This window comes from Bufo bufo, chromosome 2 (assembly GCF_905171765.1).
Source record: "Bufo bufo chromosome 2, aBufBuf1.1, whole genome shotgun sequence".
Lineage (NCBI taxonomy): Eukaryota > Metazoa > Chordata > Amphibia > Anura > Bufonidae > Bufo > Bufo bufo.
Genome location: NC_053390.1, coordinates 301,641,868 through 301,661,119, shown reverse-complemented (window position 1 = coordinate 301,661,119; position 19,252 = coordinate 301,641,868). Strand labels below are relative to the sequence as shown.

At 45.2% G+C, this 19,252-nt stretch overlaps 1 gene segment (V, D, J or C); it reads right to left on the bottom strand.

The window, feature by feature from the left end:
* LOC120989000 overlaps positions 1–18,962 on the bottom strand; it is a 28,004-nt gene extending 9,042 nt beyond the window's left edge. Inside the window, 2 exon segments of the V gene segment in view lie at positions 18,355–18,581; positions 18,754–18,962. Coding sequence covers positions 18,355–18,581; positions 18,754–18,862 — 336 coding nt within the window.
* Between the last annotated feature and the right edge of the window lie 290 nt (positions 18,963–19,252).

Here is a 19,252-nt window from a genome sequence, read left to right as displayed (position 1 = left end):
AGTCTCAAACAAATACAGTAATTTAGGCAAAACATTCATCTTGACTGATGCTATACGGCCCAAAAGGGAGATGGGAAAAGGCATCCATTTAATCATTAAGGCCTTGAGTTCTCGGAACATAGATGGAAAGTTTTGAGCGTACAACGAGGGATAAGTAGGGGTTAAGTTGACTCCCAAATACCTCAAGGACATTTCCGTCCATTGAAAATTAAAGTTAGATTTTAAGGTGGTCAAAATATCAGGGGCTAGGTTAAGAGGGAGAGCCTCAGTTTTTGTGGTATTAATTTTATAACCGGATAATCTACCATAAGTCTCTAGTAGTTTAAAGAGGTTGGGAAGCGAAATATGCAAGTCAGTTAATGTTAGCAGGATATCATCTGCGAATAGTGAAAGCTTGAATTCTACTGCATTCACTTTAATCCCATGAATATCAGGATGAGACCTAATGGCCGCCGCTAGGGGTTCTATGCATAGAACGAAGAGCAGAGGGGACAGTGGACATCCCTGTCGCGTACCATTTTTTATAGGGAAAGGCAAAGAATGAGCATGTTTCATTTTCACTATCGCTGTAGGTTGGGCATATAGAACATGAAGGGCTGTAAGGAAAGGGCCTTTCAGACCGAAGGCCTCCATGGTAGAGAACATAAAAGGCCACCCTAAGCGATCAAACGCTTTCTCTGCGTCAAGACTTAGCAACAACGCCGAGTCTCTGCGTTTATTTGTGATATCAATTAAGTCAATAGTGCGCCTTGTATTATCTCCGCCCTGTCGGTTTCGAACGAAGCCCACTTGATCTTTATGGATCAGCTGGGGTAGCCAGTCTGAAAGTCGGTTAGCCAGAGTTTTCGTGAAAATTTTCAGATCTGAGTTAAGAAGTGCAATGGGCCTATAATTTCCACATTCTAGGGGATCTTTACCTGGTTTAGGTATTAAAGTTATATAGGAGTGCGACATTGAAGTGGGTATTGGTGATCCTTGTAGGAAAGAATTAAACAACAGTGTCATATGTGGCAAAAGAATATCAGAAAATGTTGCGTAATAGATGTATGGTAGACCATCTGGCCCAGGGGCTTTATTATTGGGTAGCTGCTTCAGTACTTCCTGCATTTCCTCCACAGTAATGGGAGCGTTTAATGAGGCAAGAGCTTCTCCTGACAACTGAGGAAGATCACACTTAGAAAGAAAGGAATCTAGGAGGAGTCTACTGCGCCCTGGGTCAGATGGGAGTTGTTGAGGGATAGAGTAAAGTGCCTTATAATAATCCTGAAATAAGTTGGAAATGACCTCTGGGTCATACACTATTGCCCCATCCCCTCGCCTCATTGCAGTCGGAGTGTTTATAGTGCCAGAGTCCCGAAGCTGTCGAGCCAGGAGGGTATGCGGTTTGTTTCCCCACATATAAAATCTTTGACGCGAATATAGTAATTTTTTCTCAGTTTTATAAAACAATAATTCCTTCACTCTAGCACGCAGGGTTATAATGCGCCTAAGCAAAGGCCGCGAGCAACGGGACTCTAGCATCTTTTCTAAATCCTTCAGCTGTGAGGTGATATTGTGTTGTTGCATAGTACGGTCTTTTTTCAGTCGAGACCCCATCGCTATACATGCGCCTCTAAAGACTGCCTTGTGGGCTTCCCATATCATAGATATAGGGGGTCCTGAGGACTGATTTAAGGTGAAGTATTCTGTAAGGCCCTCACGTAACTCCTGCCTAAGCGGCAACTGGTGCAGGAAGGATTCATTAAGGCGCCAATGACATACTCTAGGGTAGTAACCTGATGTTTTAATGTTAATTGACACCGGAGCATGGTCCGACCAGGAAATTGGTCCTATGTCGGCATCCGCAAGCATCCTTAAGATTGGGATATTACCAAAAAAGTAGTCTATACGGGAATGTGTATTATGTGGATGTGAGAAGAAAGAAAATGTTTTTGCAGTGGGATAGTTAATTCTCCAGAGGTCATATAATTCGAATTTTCTAACAAGACGTCTAAAAAGACGTGAGTTTCGACACTGATCCTTAGTAGGCGGTCTATTCTGAAGGGTTAATCTATCTAGACGCTCGGAGAAGGAGAGATTAAAGTCTCCTCCTACTAGCAATGCAGCTGGGAGCAACTTCGATAGTTTTAAAAACACCTTATTAAGGAAAGGGATTTGGGCAGTATTCGGAGCGTATAAATTGCACAGTACGTGTGGGCTACCATTGAGTGTGGCTTTTAGTATGATATACCTGCCAGCTGGATCAATAATAGCATCTTCCACCTGTAAAGGGAAATCAGCAGACATGAGAATGGCAACACCTGCTCTCTTTCTCCCAGAGGAAGCAGAATATATACGAGGGAATAAATATTGCGCAAACTTGAAAGAGCCCTGGTGATCAAAGTGGGTCTCCTGAAGAAAGACTATGTCAGCTTTCTGAGACTTGCACTCAGTAAGTGCCAGGCGTCTCTTCACATTAGAGTTAAGACCTTTTACATTAAGCGATACATACTTAATCATTTTCAAAGCATGGAATATATGTACTTGCTATGTGGTTGCAATGGATCCTTTTCAAGGACACTGTCATAGATGAAAACACCTTAAGGCATTCAGTCGATTGTGATTTGGAATCTGGAGACCTGAGTATAAAAAACAATAAGAAGAGACACAAAAGGGAAGGGGGGGAGACACAGGACCATACAAACATAAAGAATACACCATTTAGTATCCGAACCTTGGGTGTTGCCACCCAGATACAGATCAGTGAGCAACAACTAGTGATATTACTATCAGCAAACTGCCGTCCTTCCAGCCCAACCAACAGAAGCTGGGGGGGGAGGGCGAAACTACTGGTCTGCTTAATGGAAGCATGACTGGACCGGCACAGGATGGGCCAGGTTTCAAAGCTTATTAGAGCATGAAGTAACCAGAGAATTGAACAATAAACCAATTCTACTAACATAGGACCTTAAACAGAGAACCATAAGGCCGTCGCCTCCTGGCGAATAAGAACAGTAGGAGATACAATTTAAGCTAATGAAGTCCATGCAGCAATCATGGGGGTTCATCTTGTGGTTCACGTAGAGGGGTCCCTCCAGTGGGGGAAGATCTTCTTCTCTTCTGTCTGGCAGGTTGCCAAATTGGACCCAGGGCAGGTTGTGGATCCGGTAGTTCCCAGTCTGTGATGGGTGGAATCTCAATGTCCAAAGCAGCACAAAAATCAGGGAGGTCTGAATGTTGACGCAAGATGGAGGATCTGCCATTTTTCGTGACTATTAATGCAAACGGGAACCCCCATCTATAAGGGATCTTCTTTTCCTTCAGCAGTTGCAATAAAGGCTGTAATACTCTTCTTTTTTGGAGTGTGCACCATGATAAGTCCTGATATAAATGAACAGGAGCGCCATGAAAATCAATGGAGCGTGCTTCCCTGGCTTTGGACATAATGCTTTCCTTCACCTGAAAATCGTGCACGCAACAAATTACGTCTCTGGGCTGCATGGATGAGGACTTAGGCCGCAGCGCTCTGTGAGCTCGATCAAGCTTAATAAGCTGGGGTGGCTGTGTGCCTAGTAAAGCATTAAAAAGTTCAGATAATATTTCCTGCAGATTTTCTTCCGCATTAGCTTCTGGCAAACCCCGTACACGGATGTTATTTCTGCGCCCTCTGTTATCTAGGTCTTCCAGATGACGTGCATTGTCCCTGATAACTTGGGATTGAGAAGCAATAACAGATTGTAAATGTGCCACACTTCTACGGGTGTCATCATGGTCTATTTCAATAGTGTCCATGCGGTCTGCTAAGTGCTTCAGATCCTGCCTTAAAGTTGAGATTTCCGATTTACAGGCATTTCTGACTTCTGAGACCAGCATTTTAAAATCATCCTTAGTAGGCAAATGTTGTAATGTCTGCTGAAGTATTGTAGGGCCCTGGGAGGGTTGCAGAAGATCTCCCTCTCCCTCGTCCTCATATTCACTTCCCTGCTCCCAAGTAACAGCTTCTCCTCCCTCTCTCCTTCTATGATGCTGCTGACTGGGGGGATCCTCAGAGGATTCGGCCCAATCTCGCCGTCTCTGGGACGGAGTGGCCACTGGTTTGGCTTGTTTAGCTGCCGATTTTGGCGCCATAATGGCGGCTATGCCTCCTGTTAGGTGTAGCCCCTCTCCTGCCCCTGTGCGCTTTAGTTGCGTCCCCACAGCGCTAGTGGGTAGGAAAGTCCTTGCTAGTGGGGACAGGGAGGAGGTAGGAAGCCGTAAGGCTGGATTGCTGCTCGTACCTGTCGGCGGCTGTGCGCTCTTCACTTCACCCTCACACGCGCCGGAGGCCTGAGATGGAAGCAGGCCGCAACCGGACGGAGCCGCGCGGAGTGGACGGCTGAGGTAGGAATCAAGCGTCTTATTCCCCCAGGCGGATGGTCGGGACGAGGTGGAGGGCTTGCCCAGCAATTTTTTCCCCATGTGCTGCAGTGGCGCGGTAGGAAAGTCTCCTTTAGAAGCTAATGGCGGCGGAGCTCTGTCTTCACGCGGCCATTCCTGAAGACGTCCAGGCCACGCCCCCTCATTACTTTTTTTAAAAAAGAATCGCAAACACTTTTCATTCTCCTCTAAATGTTTGACTTTGCTGTTAAAAATTATCTCTTTCCCTTTATTATAAATTGCCTTTTTGATGTTTTCTTTAGTTTTTTTTTATTAATTCAGATACATCCACACCGGCTTCTCCCAACTTCAGGTAAGTCTGCAATTTTGTGTTTAAGTCCTTAAACCATTGCTTCTTTTCCTTAGCCTTTTTTATTCCAGCTTTAAAGAAAAAATCTTTGATTTTTGTTTTCACTTACTCCACCATTTTAATGTTGTTGCAAAACTATTTTTTGTAGCTGACCCACTTTTTATAATTGTAAACAAAATCATCCTTTATTTTTTTTGTCTTCCAGCAAGTCCACATTTAATCTCCATGTTTCTTTGCCTTTTTCGTCACCGGACACTTCTATTTCTGCTTGAATCATCTTATGATCAGAAAAGATGTTTTCCTCCAAACGCATATTCATTGGCTTGAAGATTTTAGAAATAAAAAAGTAATCCAGCCTTAATTGTACAAATGAATTGCTCCATGTATACCCTGAGTCTTTGTTATTGGTATTTGACTAGACATCTATTATGTTCAAGTCCATAATTAGATTATTCAACTGCTATACTGTTTTATCACACCGTCTTGGTTGTTCACCGGTTCTATCTTTCTCTTTCAGTGCACAATTGAAGTCTCCGCCTATGATGATAGGTGTCTGACCTGTTAAGAAGGGCTGCACATCCTCCAGCAATTCGACTCTCTTGTGGATCTCAGGTAAAGCATATGTATTCAGTAACTTTATTTCTTTGTTGTTATATTTTATGTTAGCCAGCAAGGCCCTTCCCAGAATTAGTGGCATGTATGACATAATTTGGCAATTGTTTCCTTTAAATAATATCCCGACTCCAGAGGCTTTATTTTTGTTGTCGCCGGACCACAGTGAGGGTCCTTGCATCCAATCTCTTCTTAATTTTGCATAATTCAGAGAATATTCTATGCCACATTCTTGTAAGAAAATAATGTCACTGTCAAATGTCTCTAAATATGAAAACAGGGCTGCTCTTCTAGTTGCTCCCTTAATGCTCCTGACATTAAGAGAGGAGACAAAAAATACACAGTGTAAACATACCTCCATGCTACCTACACACGTTCCATATTGTATGCAGAAAATCTGCATGATATCTACACAAAAATAGTATTTAAAATCTGCACTGTTTATCACTTTGATGCATTTTCCTGCCTTTTTTATAGTTTTTTTTTTTGTGGATTGGATGTTCTGTTTATGTTAATAACTAGTGTTGAGCGAACTTGTGTTTCAAGTTCGGCGTCTAAATTCCGGATTTGGGTTATTGAAAAATCGCGTTATGGATTCCGCTACCACGGACCATAAGTTATGGTCCGTGGTAGCGGAATCCATAATGCGATTCTTCGATAACCTGAACCCGAACTTTAGACGCCGAACTTGAAACACAAGTTCGCTCAACACTATTAATAACCTATTTAAAGTTTAAGTGGAAAATCACTATATACAGTCATGTGAAAAAATTAGGACACCCTTTGAAAGCATGTGGTTTTTTGTAACATTTTTAATAAATGGTTATTTCATCTCCGTTTCAACAATACAGAGAGATTAAAGTAATCCAACTAAACAAAGAAAACTGAAGAAAAGGTCTTTTCAAGATCTTCTGTAAATGTCATTCTACAAAAATGCCTATTCTAACTAAGAAAAAGATAGGACACCCTCACATGTATTCCCTCTTAAATTGGCTCAGATCTCACACAGGTATATCACACCAGGTGCACATAATTAGTAGATCGTTACTCTGCATGTTGAATGAGGCTTGCCCTATTTAAACCTCAGACATTTAGTTTGGTGTGCTCCTGACTGTTGAAGTGAGAGTGAGCACCATGGTGAGAGCAAAAGAGCTGTCAGAGGACTTCAGAAAAAAGATTGTAGCAGCCTATGAGTCTGGGAAGGGATTTAAAAAGATCTCAAAAGATTTTGAAATCAGCCATTCCACTGTCCGGAAGATAGTCTACAAGTGGAGGGCTTTCAAAACAACTGCCAACATGCCCAGGACTGGTCGCCCCAGCAAGTTCACCCCAAGAGCAGACCGCAAGATGCTAAAAGAGGTATCCAAAAACCCTAAAGTGTCATCTCGAGAACTACAGCAGGCTCTGGCTACTGTTGATGTAGAAGTACATGCCTCTACAATCAGAAAGAGACTGTACAAGTTTAACTTCCAAGAGAAACATCGAGGCCAGACTGACATTTGCCAGCGATAAAGTTGACAAAGACCAGGACTTCTGGAATAATGTTCTTTGGACAGATGAGTCCAAAATTGAATTATTTGGACACAACAGCAGAGGACATGTTTGGCGTAAACCAAACACAGCATTCCAAGAAAAGAACCTCATACCAACTGTGAAGCATGGAGGTGGAAGTGTCATGGTTTGGGGCTGCTTTGCTGCAGCAGGACCTGGTCAGCTCACCATCATAGAATCCACGATGAATTCTACTGTGTATCAGAAGGTGCTTGAAGACATGTGAGACCATCAGTTAGAAAATTAAAGCTGAAGCGGAACTGGACCATGCAACATGACAATGACCCAAAACATACTAGTAAATCAACCAAAGATTGGCTGAAAAAGAAGAAATGGAGAGTCCTGAATGGCCAAGTCAAAGTCCAGATTTGAATCCCATTGAGATGCTGTGGGGTGACTTGAAAAGGGCTGTACGTGCAAGAAACCCCTCAAACATCTCACAGCTGAAAAAGTTCTGCATTGAGGAGTGGGGTAAAATTTCCTCAGACCGATGTCGAAGACTGGTAGATGGCTACAAGAACCGTCTCACTGCAGTTATTTCAGCCAAAGGAGGTAACACTCGCTATTAGGGGCAAGGGTGTCCTATCTTTTTCCTCATTAGAATAGGCATTTTTGTAGAATGACATTTACAGAAGATCTTGAAAAGACTTTTCTTCAGTTTTCTTTGTTTAGTCGGATTACTTTAATCTCTCTGTATTGTTGAAACGGAGATGAAATAACCATTTATTAAAAATGTTACAAAAAACCACATGCTTTCAAAGGGTGTCCTAATTTTTTCACAAGACAGTATAAGGTGTGGAATTGCAACTGACATGCTTCGGAATTTAAAATCCACACGGCATATCAATTTCTAAATTTAAATATACACATGGGAGAGATTTATCAAAACTGCTGTAAAGTAGAGCTTGCTTAGTTGCCCATAACAACCAATCATTTTCCACCTTTCATTTCCCAAAGGAGTTCTGAAAAATGAAAGGTGGAATCTGTTTGGATGCTGTGAGCAACTAAGGCTACTTTCACACTGGCATTTGGCTTTCCGTTTGTGAGATCCGTTCAGGGCTTTCACAAGCGGTCCGATCAGTTTTGCCCTAATGCATTCTGAATGGAAAAGGATCCGCTCAGAACGCATCAGTTTGCCTCCATTCCATCTCTATTCCGCTTTGGAGGCGAACACCAAAACGCTGCTTGCAGCGTTTTGGTGTTTGTCTGACGAAACTGAGACAATCGGATCCGTTCTGACACACAATGTAAGTCAATGGGGACAGATCCGTTTTCTATGACACAATCTGGCACAATAGTAAGCGGATCCGTCCCCCATTGACTTTCAATGGTGTTCAAGACGGATCCGTCTTGGCTATGTTACAGATAATACAAACGGATCCGTTGTGAACGGATGCAGACATTTGTATTATCTGAACGGATCCGTCTGTGCAGATCCATGACAGATTCGCACCAAACGCGAGTGTGAAAGTAGCCTAAGCCAGTTTTTCTTTACACCACTTTTGATAAATCTCTCCCAAAGTATACATTAGATCGGGCAAATCTCATTCGCTTTGCTGGGACTGTATTATGCTACTGTTTGCCCATACTAAAATCTGTGTGGGGAAAATTTGCACGGAATCCGAACTGTGTGCAGTTACCCTAAAGGGGTTTTCCAGAAGTTCAGTATTGAAGGCATTGTCCCTTGCACTTTCCTTTTCATCCCTTCAAAATGCTTGTTGGTCATGATCATCACTTGTTTCCACTTCTATCATCAATATAAGTAATAATGTTGTATATGAACCCTTTAGTCTTAAACCTTAAAGGGCTAGAAATATATTAGGGCTGTTAGAGTCATTGCCAGAAACAATTTCTCCTTGGTAGGGTCTCAGATCTCTGAACCCCCTGTGGGGATTCGCGCTGGTAGTTAGGACTAGTGGATGCAGTATAGAGGCAAAGTACACAGTTCTTGAATCAAACAGTGATGTTTATTCACACATTGGTGTATAACAAAATACAGATAAGGTGTATCAGAAAATGCAGGTGTTATTTCACACCCTGTTAGCAGTTCAGCCTCATCACGTCCATAGGTGGCCTGTTCACCTTTAGAAGGGCCTGAGTCCTCCAGCCTGGCTCAAACCTCAAATCCCAGAACAGCCCTCAGTTAACAGCACACAGACTCCTGAGCTCCACTGTCAGAGGGAAGTAAATCCACCACACCTGGCAGTGCCTCCTGGTTTTTATGCCTTGCAAAACCCGGCCTGGAACATGGGGAGTAGCCACCCACCCAGCACTTTGACTACTCCCAGTAAGAGCCGTCCCGGATCAGCTATGACAGCCATGCTAAATCTCAAGGTGTCAATCAGCAATAGCTGCTGCTGACACATAAAATACCGGCTCTAACTTCACCGAGGCCAGGAATCTTGGTGACACCTACCTTCCATCCACGATGATTCCAGGTACCTTCTTATATACCCCCCCTTTGTTCAACCCTGAGGGGGTGAACACCTGCCATACAGTATACCCAGGACAAAGCATCCGCGTTTCCCTGCAATCGGCCTGCCCTGTGTTCCACGGAGAACTTAAAGTTCTGTATGGACAGGAACCACCTGGTGACTCAGGCATTTGTCTCTTTGGCCTGGCTCATCCACTTGAGAGTGGAGTGGTCAGTCACCAGGTGGAACTTTCTTCCCAACAAATAGTAGCGGAGAGACTCGAGAGCCCATTTGATAGCCAGGCACTCTCTTTCCATTATACTATAGCTGGTTTGGGCTGGGGTGAGCTCGCGGCTTAAAAAGACAACGGGATGCTCCTCCCCGTTGACTTCCTGAGAGAGTACAGCACCGAGGCCTACTTCGTAGGCATCTGTCTGCCTATTGAAGTCGGGCATCACCAAAACCGGTGACCCCCAAAGGGATGACTTCAAAGTGGAAAAAGACTCTTCCGTCCACTCATCCCAGAAAACCATCACTGATTTTCATCTCTTCAAGAGCTTGGGCGCGGCTATAGTGGCAAAGTGGGGAACTCATGTAATAGCCTATCATTCCTAGGAACGACTTTAGTTGTTTAGTGGTGACAGGTCGAAGCCAATTTCTTATCGCCTCTATTTTGGTTACTTTGGGTTTTATCAATCCACGCCCAATGACATACCCCAGGTATTTTGTCTCCTCTAACTCTATCGCGCATTTTTTTGGGTTAGCTGTTAGTCCAGCTTTTCGAAGGGAGTCTACTACAGCCTGCACTTTGAGCAGGTAACTTTTCCAGTCGGTACTGTGGATAACAATATCGTCCAGGTAAGCCGAAGTGTTCCGACGATGTGGTCGCAGCACAATGTCCATTAGCTTTTGGAAAGTGGCGGGGGGCGCCATGCAGACCAAAGGGTAACACCTTATACTGGTACAGCCCCTTCGGTGTGATGAAGGCCGTTTTCTCTTTGGCAGCCTCCATCAAGGGTACCTGCCAGTAACCTTTGGTGAGGTCCAAAACAGAAAAATACCGGGGTTGTCCTAACCTCCCAATCAGCTCGTCTACCCGGGGCATGGGATACGCGTCAAACTTGGATAGCTCGTTTAATTTTCGAAAATCGTTACAAAACCACAACGTCCCGTCTGGTTTGGGTATCAGTACTATAGGGCTGGCCCACTCACTTCTAGAATCCTCGATGACGTCTAGTTGCAGCATTAGTTGTACTTTCTCAGAGATGGCCTGTCACCGAGCTTCGGGTACCCAGTGACAATGTCATGCTGGATTATGGAAGTGCGTCCAGGGAGGTCTGAGAACACATCCGTGTTCCTGCTGACGAACTCCCTGGCATCCTGAGTCTGTTTAGAGGAGAGGCTGTCAGCAATCACTTCACTGTGGCAAACCACTTCCCCTACATCAGACATAGGGGCCGGAACCTCTCCCCTAAAAAATTCAGCCGCGGGCTATCGTCAGTACTGGTCTCCTTATTCCTTCCAACTGTTTGAGTAAATTCACATGATACACCTGCTCCGGCTTCCGCCACCCTGGCTGGTGTACCTTGTAGTTTACTTCTCCAACCTTTTATAGTACCTCGTAAGGTCCCTGCCACCTAGCCAGTAACTTACTGTCCACTGTCTGTACCAGAACCAAAACCCGATCTCCCAGGGTTTAAGATCCAGCACGAGCCTGACGATTATACACCCGACTTTGAGCTTGCTGAGCTGCCTCCATATGTTCCTTTACCAGCGGTTTCCATACGTTCCTGCATCTGGGTGACGTATTCAACAACACTTTTATATGGTGTGGGCTGTTGCTCCCACACCTCTATGGCTACTGTATGTCCGACAGACCACGTGGATGTCTGCCATATAGTATTTAGAAAGGGGGAGAACCCAGTAGAGGCCTGGGGCACTTCTCGCACTGCGAACATAAGATAGGGCAGAAGGAGGGCCTAGTCCTTTCCATCCTTAGCTACTACTCGTTTTAACATTGTTTTTAACGTTTGAGTAAACCTTTCTACTAGGCCGTCAGTTTGCGGGTGATAGACGGATGTCCGTATCTGTTTGATATTCAGCAACTTACAGAGCTCCCGCATGACCATTGACCCATGACACATCCATCAGGTGGTACAGGACAGCCAATTGAGACATTTCAGCACATGGACATATCCCCTACCCTATAAATAAACCTGATCTGGCCGCCATTTTACATTCAGTGTTTTGCCAGTGTAGGGAGAGGTTGCTGTGTGGAGCAGGGACAGGCTGTTAGGGACACCAAACGCTAGCTAATAGGGCCACAAAAGTCAGTTTAAGGACTAGTATAGGCAGGGCCGGTGCAAGGATTTTTGCCAACACAAGCAAAGCTACATTTTGCCCCCCCCCCCCCCCGCAGCTCACCTGGCCCTGGTCCCGTCTTCAGCAGCTGGCTTCTCCTCTGTGTGGCCTTGGTATCTTTTGTCTGCTTCAGACAATCGCTGGTTTTAGGACCGTATTTTTTGCCCTCTAAGATGCACCGGCCCATAAGACGCACCTAGGTTTTAGAGGAGGATAATAAGAAAAACATATTTTCCATTGCACCTCAGGTCAGACCAGCAATCAGACCCCCAATGTCAATCAGACCTCAGATCAGACCCCCAATGCCTCAGATAAGCCCCCCATGTCAGCCATTAGCCCCCCATGTCAACCATCATCCCCATGTCAGCCATCATGCCCTCATGTCAGCCATCATGCGCCCCCATGTCAGCCATCATGCCCCCCCATGTCAGCCATCAGCCAAATAAAAAAACCTTATCTCTCCTGCTCCTGGACACCGCCGCTCCTCACCACCAGCGATCTCTCTCTTCTTCCTGGTTCTCGGCTGTCAGCTGTGAAGGCTGCGCACAGTGAGGTCACATGGTGTGCAGCCCTTTACAGCAAACAACCGAGCGGAGGACCAGGAAGCGGTGAGTACAGATCCTTCACGCTTCCCAGTCGTCCGGTACTAATAAAGCGCTTTATTAGTATTCGCCCCATAAGACCCAGGGGCGAAAAATACGGGGTATTAAAAAAAGTTTCATTTTTCCGCCCCCCCCCCCCCCCGTCTCTGCGCCCTAAGGCAGCTGCTTGGTCTGCCTTATTATATCTCTTCTCTTCTCTCTCCCGCGCCCGCTCATTTGCTCTGCTCAGTCTGCTCTGCAGAATCAAGTCCCGGCCAGCTTGTCCTTCCCTGGCGCCGCGGAGTGATTCTTCTCCCTCCGCGGCGCCAGGGAAGAGAGTGAGAGAAGGAAAAGCACCACTGGCAGTGAAGAAAGGAAAAAAAATAAAAAATTTTGTGACACTCCGGGCAGCGAATCCAGGAATCCAGGGAGGCAGACAGCACAGCAGCCAGCGCTACTACTACAGTCTATCTACAGTGAAGGAGGAAGTGACTCTGTCCTGGGGCCAGGAATCAGGATAACAGGTATGAATGTACTTGTTTGGGGGGGGGGGGTCAAGATCTACTGTCTGCAGGCTCACTCTAATTATTATTTCAGGCCTGGCTACCCCACTGTAGTTGAGTTGTCTACAGTAAACTATCTTTAACGAGACCTGGCTTGTTGTTTTTTTTCCACCTTTATCATTTGTTTAATCTTCCTAATTTTTTCAAAATACCTCTTCATTTATTCATTAATGTTTTTTTATTACATATTGATATTAAAGAGGTCTGTTCTCATCTGAAAACAGTATTTATTTTGGATAATAAAACTTATAACTGGCTGGAGAAAAATAAATATCACTTGTAGACAAATCTGCATGTTGTTTCAAGGCGGCGTCTGGGGAGGGGCCAAGGGCGGGGCCAGGGGTGTGGCTGAAGGAGGGATCAGGGGGTGGAGCTGAAGGGGGCCCCGTCATGTATGCTGTACGGGGCCCCATGATTTCTATCAGCGGCCCTGAATATCAGGGACAGTTCTTTGCCCACCCTGTCCTTCAATACCACATCATCATCTAGCCCAGGGATAGATGTTTTTTGCTTTCTCTCTGGGATTCATGGATGTGCACTGGAACCCCCCGGATTATGGTAGGACATATGGTTTCTGATTTGGGGCCACCGAGCACCTGATTTAGTGCCGCCGAGCACTTGTTATTGCCTACCACGACTATGCTTTTTGCTTAACTTTAATAATGAAATTTATTTTCATTTTGAGGGATATCTTTTCCATTCACACGTCCACAAAATGGGTCCGCATCTGTTCCGCAATTTTGCGGAACGGGTGCAGACCCATTCATTTTCAATGGGGCCGGAATGTGCTGTCCGCATCCGCAATTACGGATCCACATCCGCATTTGTGGATCCGCACTTCCGCATCTGTGGTTCCGTTTCCGCAAAAAAATAGAACATGTCCTATTCTTGTCCGCAATTGCAGACAAGATTAGGCATTTTCTATTATAGTGCCGGCGATGTGCGGTCCATAAATTGCGGAATGCACATTGCCGGTGTCTGTGTTTTGCAAAACACTTACGAACGTGTGAATGGACCCTCATAATAAAATTATTAAAGGTTAAGTTTTATCTTTATGTATATTCTAATGGATTGCCTTCCTTGTACAATGTTATAATATACTGTTAGAAAGTATATTATAGTGCATTTGTATTGTGCGTCAGTTGTGTGCGGTTCTGCTGCGATACTGCAGGTATATAGAGGGACAAGCGTTATTGGAACAAATAATTTCTACTGGTGTGATATACCAGTCGTCCCCCAAAAAAACTGATTAAAGCGGGGTGTTATATACCAATATACTTTCTTTATAGTGCATTTGGGTACTGTATAGTGCATTTGCGCATGTGCGCACGCAAAAATTATATTGCCGATATTTCACATTGAAAAAAATAATGAATGGAGATCGCAAATTCGAATAATACATCTGGTATGTCACTGTCCATGTTGTGGGACTATTTGTGAACTTCTAGTAATTATTTCTTGGCTGCAAATATGAGCTGAAGGTTTTTCAGGTTCACCTGCCATTAAAATGAATGGGACCTGCCGCGAACTTGCGGTTCACGAACATTTGATAGCATTCGCGGCAGATGTTCGTCCATCACTAGTCAGAACCTCTTTGGGTATCACCACTCGGGACAACATCTCCATTAACTCTTTTGCTATGAGTTTGGCCGATGTATGTCGCAGTGGCACCGCCTCCGGGGACAGAGTGCCGTAGTCCAGGACGACCAAGATGTGTTGGTGCCCCCTAGCAGACATCGGTACTGGGCCAACGAGATCCATAGCGATTCTCGCAAATGGTACCTCCATAATCGGGAGGGAAACTAAGGGACTGCGGAACAGGTGTGGGGGCCAGTGGTTTGGCAGGTCGGGCAAGACTTACAAAAGTCATCCACCTCTCTAAAGACACTGGGCCAGTAAAACCGTTGTAGTATCCGGTCTTGTGTCTTCTGCAGTCCCAGATGACCCCCAAGAACATGTTAGTGGGCTAACTCTAACACAAGTTTTCGATAGGCCCCGGGCACCACCAACTTTACAACAGGTTCACCCCGCAGCTGGTTTACCCGATATAGCATATTCTGGTGGACCACAAAATGGGGAAACATCGACTTGGCCCCAGGTTGTGGGGGTACACCATCAAGTATAACCACATTCTCCCCGGCCTGGGATAGGGTTGGTTCTCGGTGTTGGGCTGTACTGAAATTCTCCTCGGAGACGTTGAAGTCTGCCAACCCAGGACCCATTGGCAACTTCTCCACGTCTCCCCCTCTTCCACCAAAGTTGCGGTCTCCCCTACTGCTGGCCCTTCGGTCTCAGGTTCCCAGGGTTCTGGCCGTCCCCCTGAACAAGGCCAGTCTCCTGGGCTTATTCCTGTCTCAGGAGTATCCTTAACTCTCACAACCGGCCATAGGGCAAGGAAATCTGGAAAGTATCTCCCTATTATGAGTTCATAGTAGAGATTTGTAGCGACTGCCACTTCATGGATCCACCTGCCGGCCACCGTGGTTAGAGACACCAGCGTGGTGGGGTAGTCTTTCAAGCCTCCATGAATGCACATCACCTCAACATTCCGGCCAGTATACTCAGCGGACCGCACCAGGGTAGCACTTACCAAGCTCCCTGAGTCCAGCAGTGCCTCCGCTTGAGTGTCTCCCACTTCCACCTGGCACAAGTGGTCTAGAGCCTCTGGGGTACCTGTGGCACACAGTTTCCTAGCATATAGCGATTGTCGGTAACCACAATTAGTGTTCATGGGCTTAACCCGATGAGGACACTCAGCCCTGGTGTGGCCAGATTCCTGAAACTGCCAGCAGATTAACTGTGTCCGGCCCATAGGGGGAACCTCCCGGGGGGGTTTCATTGGCTCATACCGGTGGGCTTAGGGTGGGGAGATCTGGAGTTTGCCTGCCATCCTCCCAAAAGAACCCACCTTGAGATTCTTGGTGGCATCGTAGCGTTCCACCAGGTCCACCATTTCCAGGGTATTTCCAGACCGATCCAGTGCTGGAGAGGGGGTGGCAGCGCCTTCCAGAATATGTCAGCCAATATTCTATCCAGCATAGCCGTGGAACTCAGCACATGAGGCTGTAGCCACTTTTGCAAAAGGTGGAGTAAGTTATAATGATGGGGTCTCGCAGGCTCAGCCGGCGTTAAACTCCCACTGATGTGGGACAAACACATTCACCCCCAGCCTTGCCAAAATCTCACCCTTTACCTTCTGGTAGTCGGCTGCTTGATCGTCCGGCAAGTTGAAATACACCCGCTAGGACTCTGATGCCAGGAAAGGACTGACTACCTCAGCCCACTGGTCTCGGGGCAGCTTTTCCCTGGTGGCCACTTTCTCGTACATCGCCAGGTAGGTTTCGATGTTGTCTGCAGGTGTCATCTTAGGGATCGCTGCACGGACTACTTTCCGGTCATCGTGGATGCTTGGGGTTGCTCCTGCTGTCTGCAAAGCCATCACATGTTGTAGCAGCAACTGGTTGGTCTCTTGCTGCTGCTTATTGGCCACCCATTGGTGCAGGTTGGTCTCTCACTGCTGCAAATTAGCCTCCATGAGGGCCTTCACATCAGCCTCCATTTTGTCGTGGGGCACGGGTTGAAACAAAGCTGGTTTGATGTATGACATACAACTGTACACAAAAATGCAAACCCAAAAATATATTGGCGTTCACGCCAGCCTCACTGCGCTTGCCCACAACCTCCACCAATTGTGGGGATTCGCTCTGGTAGTTAGGACTAGCGGATGCAGTATAGAGGCAAAGTACACAGTTCTTGAATCAAACAGCGGTGTTTATTCACACATTGGTGTATAAAAAAATGCAGATAAGGTGTATCACGAAACGCAGGTTGCTTGGTGTTTGTTCACAAACAAGGAAAGTCCATGAACAATTAAAGTCACCTTTTTTCCTGGGTGTTAATTCACACCCTGTTAGCAGTTGAGCCTCATCAAGTCCATAGGCAGCCTGTTCGCCTTTATAGGGGCCTGAATCCTCCAGCCCGGCTCAAACCTCAAATCCCAGCACAGCCCTCAGTTAACAGCACACAGACTCCTGAGCTCCAGTGTCAGAGGGAGGTAAATCCACCACACCTGGCAGTGCTGGCTGGTTTTTATGCCTGGCAAAACCCGGCCTGGAACATGGGGAGTAGTCAACCACCCAGCACTTTGACTACCCCCAGTAAGATAGAGAAAAAAGACAATGCAACAACACTCTGCAAACCAGATAAAGTACAATAATGCCATAGTCACAAAAAATATTATAGTGCTAATGCTACGCTTATTTATAAAGTGAGATGCTTGGCAAATGCATTTTGTACAAAACCATTTGAGCCCGTCTGCCACACGTCAAGGCAATCTCTGTAAGATGGGAACTTAACACTAAATACTACCTGTTATGCAACATATTGGCCGCCCTAAAGTTCAGGAAGTGTTGGTTCCACATGCATGCTGGGTCCACTCTGCCTTTTACCATTTTTGGTGCCATAGTGGCCTTCGTTACTTCCAAGAGGTGCAGGTACCAACTTGCATGCCAAGCCCACTCCATACCTTTCCTCGTGCCAGACAGCTTCTAATGAATGTAGTGAGAGAAGGCCACAGCTTTATACTGAAACTAATTAAAATCAGCCTATGGGGCAGACAGGCTAATCAGGAGTGCACGACTCGCTGAAGTGCCACACCTCCAGCGCTGTAAATCTGCAAAGAAAAGGGGGTCAGCACATCCCAATGCCCAGGTGCACACTGCCATGGCTAGAAACATAGAGAAAAAAGACAATGCAACAGCACTCTGCAAACCAGATAAAGTACAATAATGCTAACTTTATGAACTTTATGGCGCATAACAGGTAGTATTTAGTGTTAGGTTCCTGTCTTACAGAGATTGCCTTGACGTTTGGCAGACGGGCTCAAATAGTTTTGTACAAAATACATTTGCCAAGCATCTCATTTTATAAAAAGGCATAGCATTAGCAGTATAATATTTTTTGTGACTATGGCATTATTTTGTACTTTATCTGGTTTGCAGAGTGTTCTTGCAATGTCTTTTTTCTCTATGTTTCTAGCTATGGCAGTGTGCACCTGCGCAGTGGTATGTGCTGACTAACCCCCTTTTCTTTACAGATACTCCCAGTAAGAGCCATCCTGGATCAGCTATGACAGCCATGCTAAATCTCAAGGTGTCAATTAGCAATAGCTGCTGCTGACACATAAAATACCGGCTCTTACTTCACCGAGGCCAGGAACCTCGGTGACACATACCTTCCATCCACGATGATTCCAGGTACCTTCTTACACCCCCCATTTCCATCCTATATCTATATGTACTGGAACTACTGTATGTAACTAGGACTTACCATGTGAATGAAAAAAATTATACAAAATATACTTAAAATCAATTTACATATAAAAATGGTCTAAACTATCACAATGATGTTGGATCATAAAAAAAAAAAACATATACAGGCAGTATGAGGTTTATGTAGGACGAGAGGTTAGATGTGTGACACTGTGCTGCCTGCATAGCGCAGAGGTAGGTGGCTGAGTCCTCCGTCTTCACATCACTGATAAATAGGTTTGTAGACTTTGTTTTCACCTCAGATGTGATTTTTCCAACAGCAAATAGGGAAGTATAAGCATGAGATCCTTGGTTAGCTTTATGTAATATGAATTGTGGAGCTGACCCAGGATAATGACGATACCAGTACAGATAAAGGGTTCCAGTGTAGCTACTGGAGTAGGAGCAGGATAGAGTGACATTCATTCCTCCTCTGGCAAACATGTCGGACTCTGATGGCATAATATAGTCTTCAGCACCTTCACCTACAACAATAAACATATGGGATCATATAGTCAATGCTGAGACTTTATAAAGAGCAAAATGTAGAATAATTCTTGACATACCCAGCATTGACAAATCTTTAGGTTGATCTATAACATCAGGTAAAGTAATATACTGTACAATGTCAATATTAAAGGTCAATATCATAATTACCTGAATGAAGAGTGAGTAAAATGAAGAGAACATGGCTGGTTTTCATGGAGGCACAATTCACTATAAAGCAGATGAGATGGTACAGTATATGGTGTATGACTCGCAGCATGAGACGTATATACTGTAATGTGTAGGGGGAGCCCAGACAGCTGTGTTCTGTAATATAAGCTTGTGTCCTGAATGCTGAATCAGATGTGATGCAGAGCAGGAAATTCTATCCTATAGCAATCTATGATGAAATGTGCCGCTACATCCCACGTGATGGTACCAAATCACATTATTGCCAATAAAGATATACCACAACCTAGTGTTTTCCATATTAGTATTATAAACCCCCATCTCCTTTCCCACAAAGTACACTCCGGCTGGCTTACAAATCTGTGGGACATTTAGTATGTTGTTCCTAGTAGTCAATAACATATTGAGCTTCCAAGTGGATTGTAACCAGTAAAATATTCACCCTTCAGACCATGGTTGTACTTTAGTCAGTACTTTGATA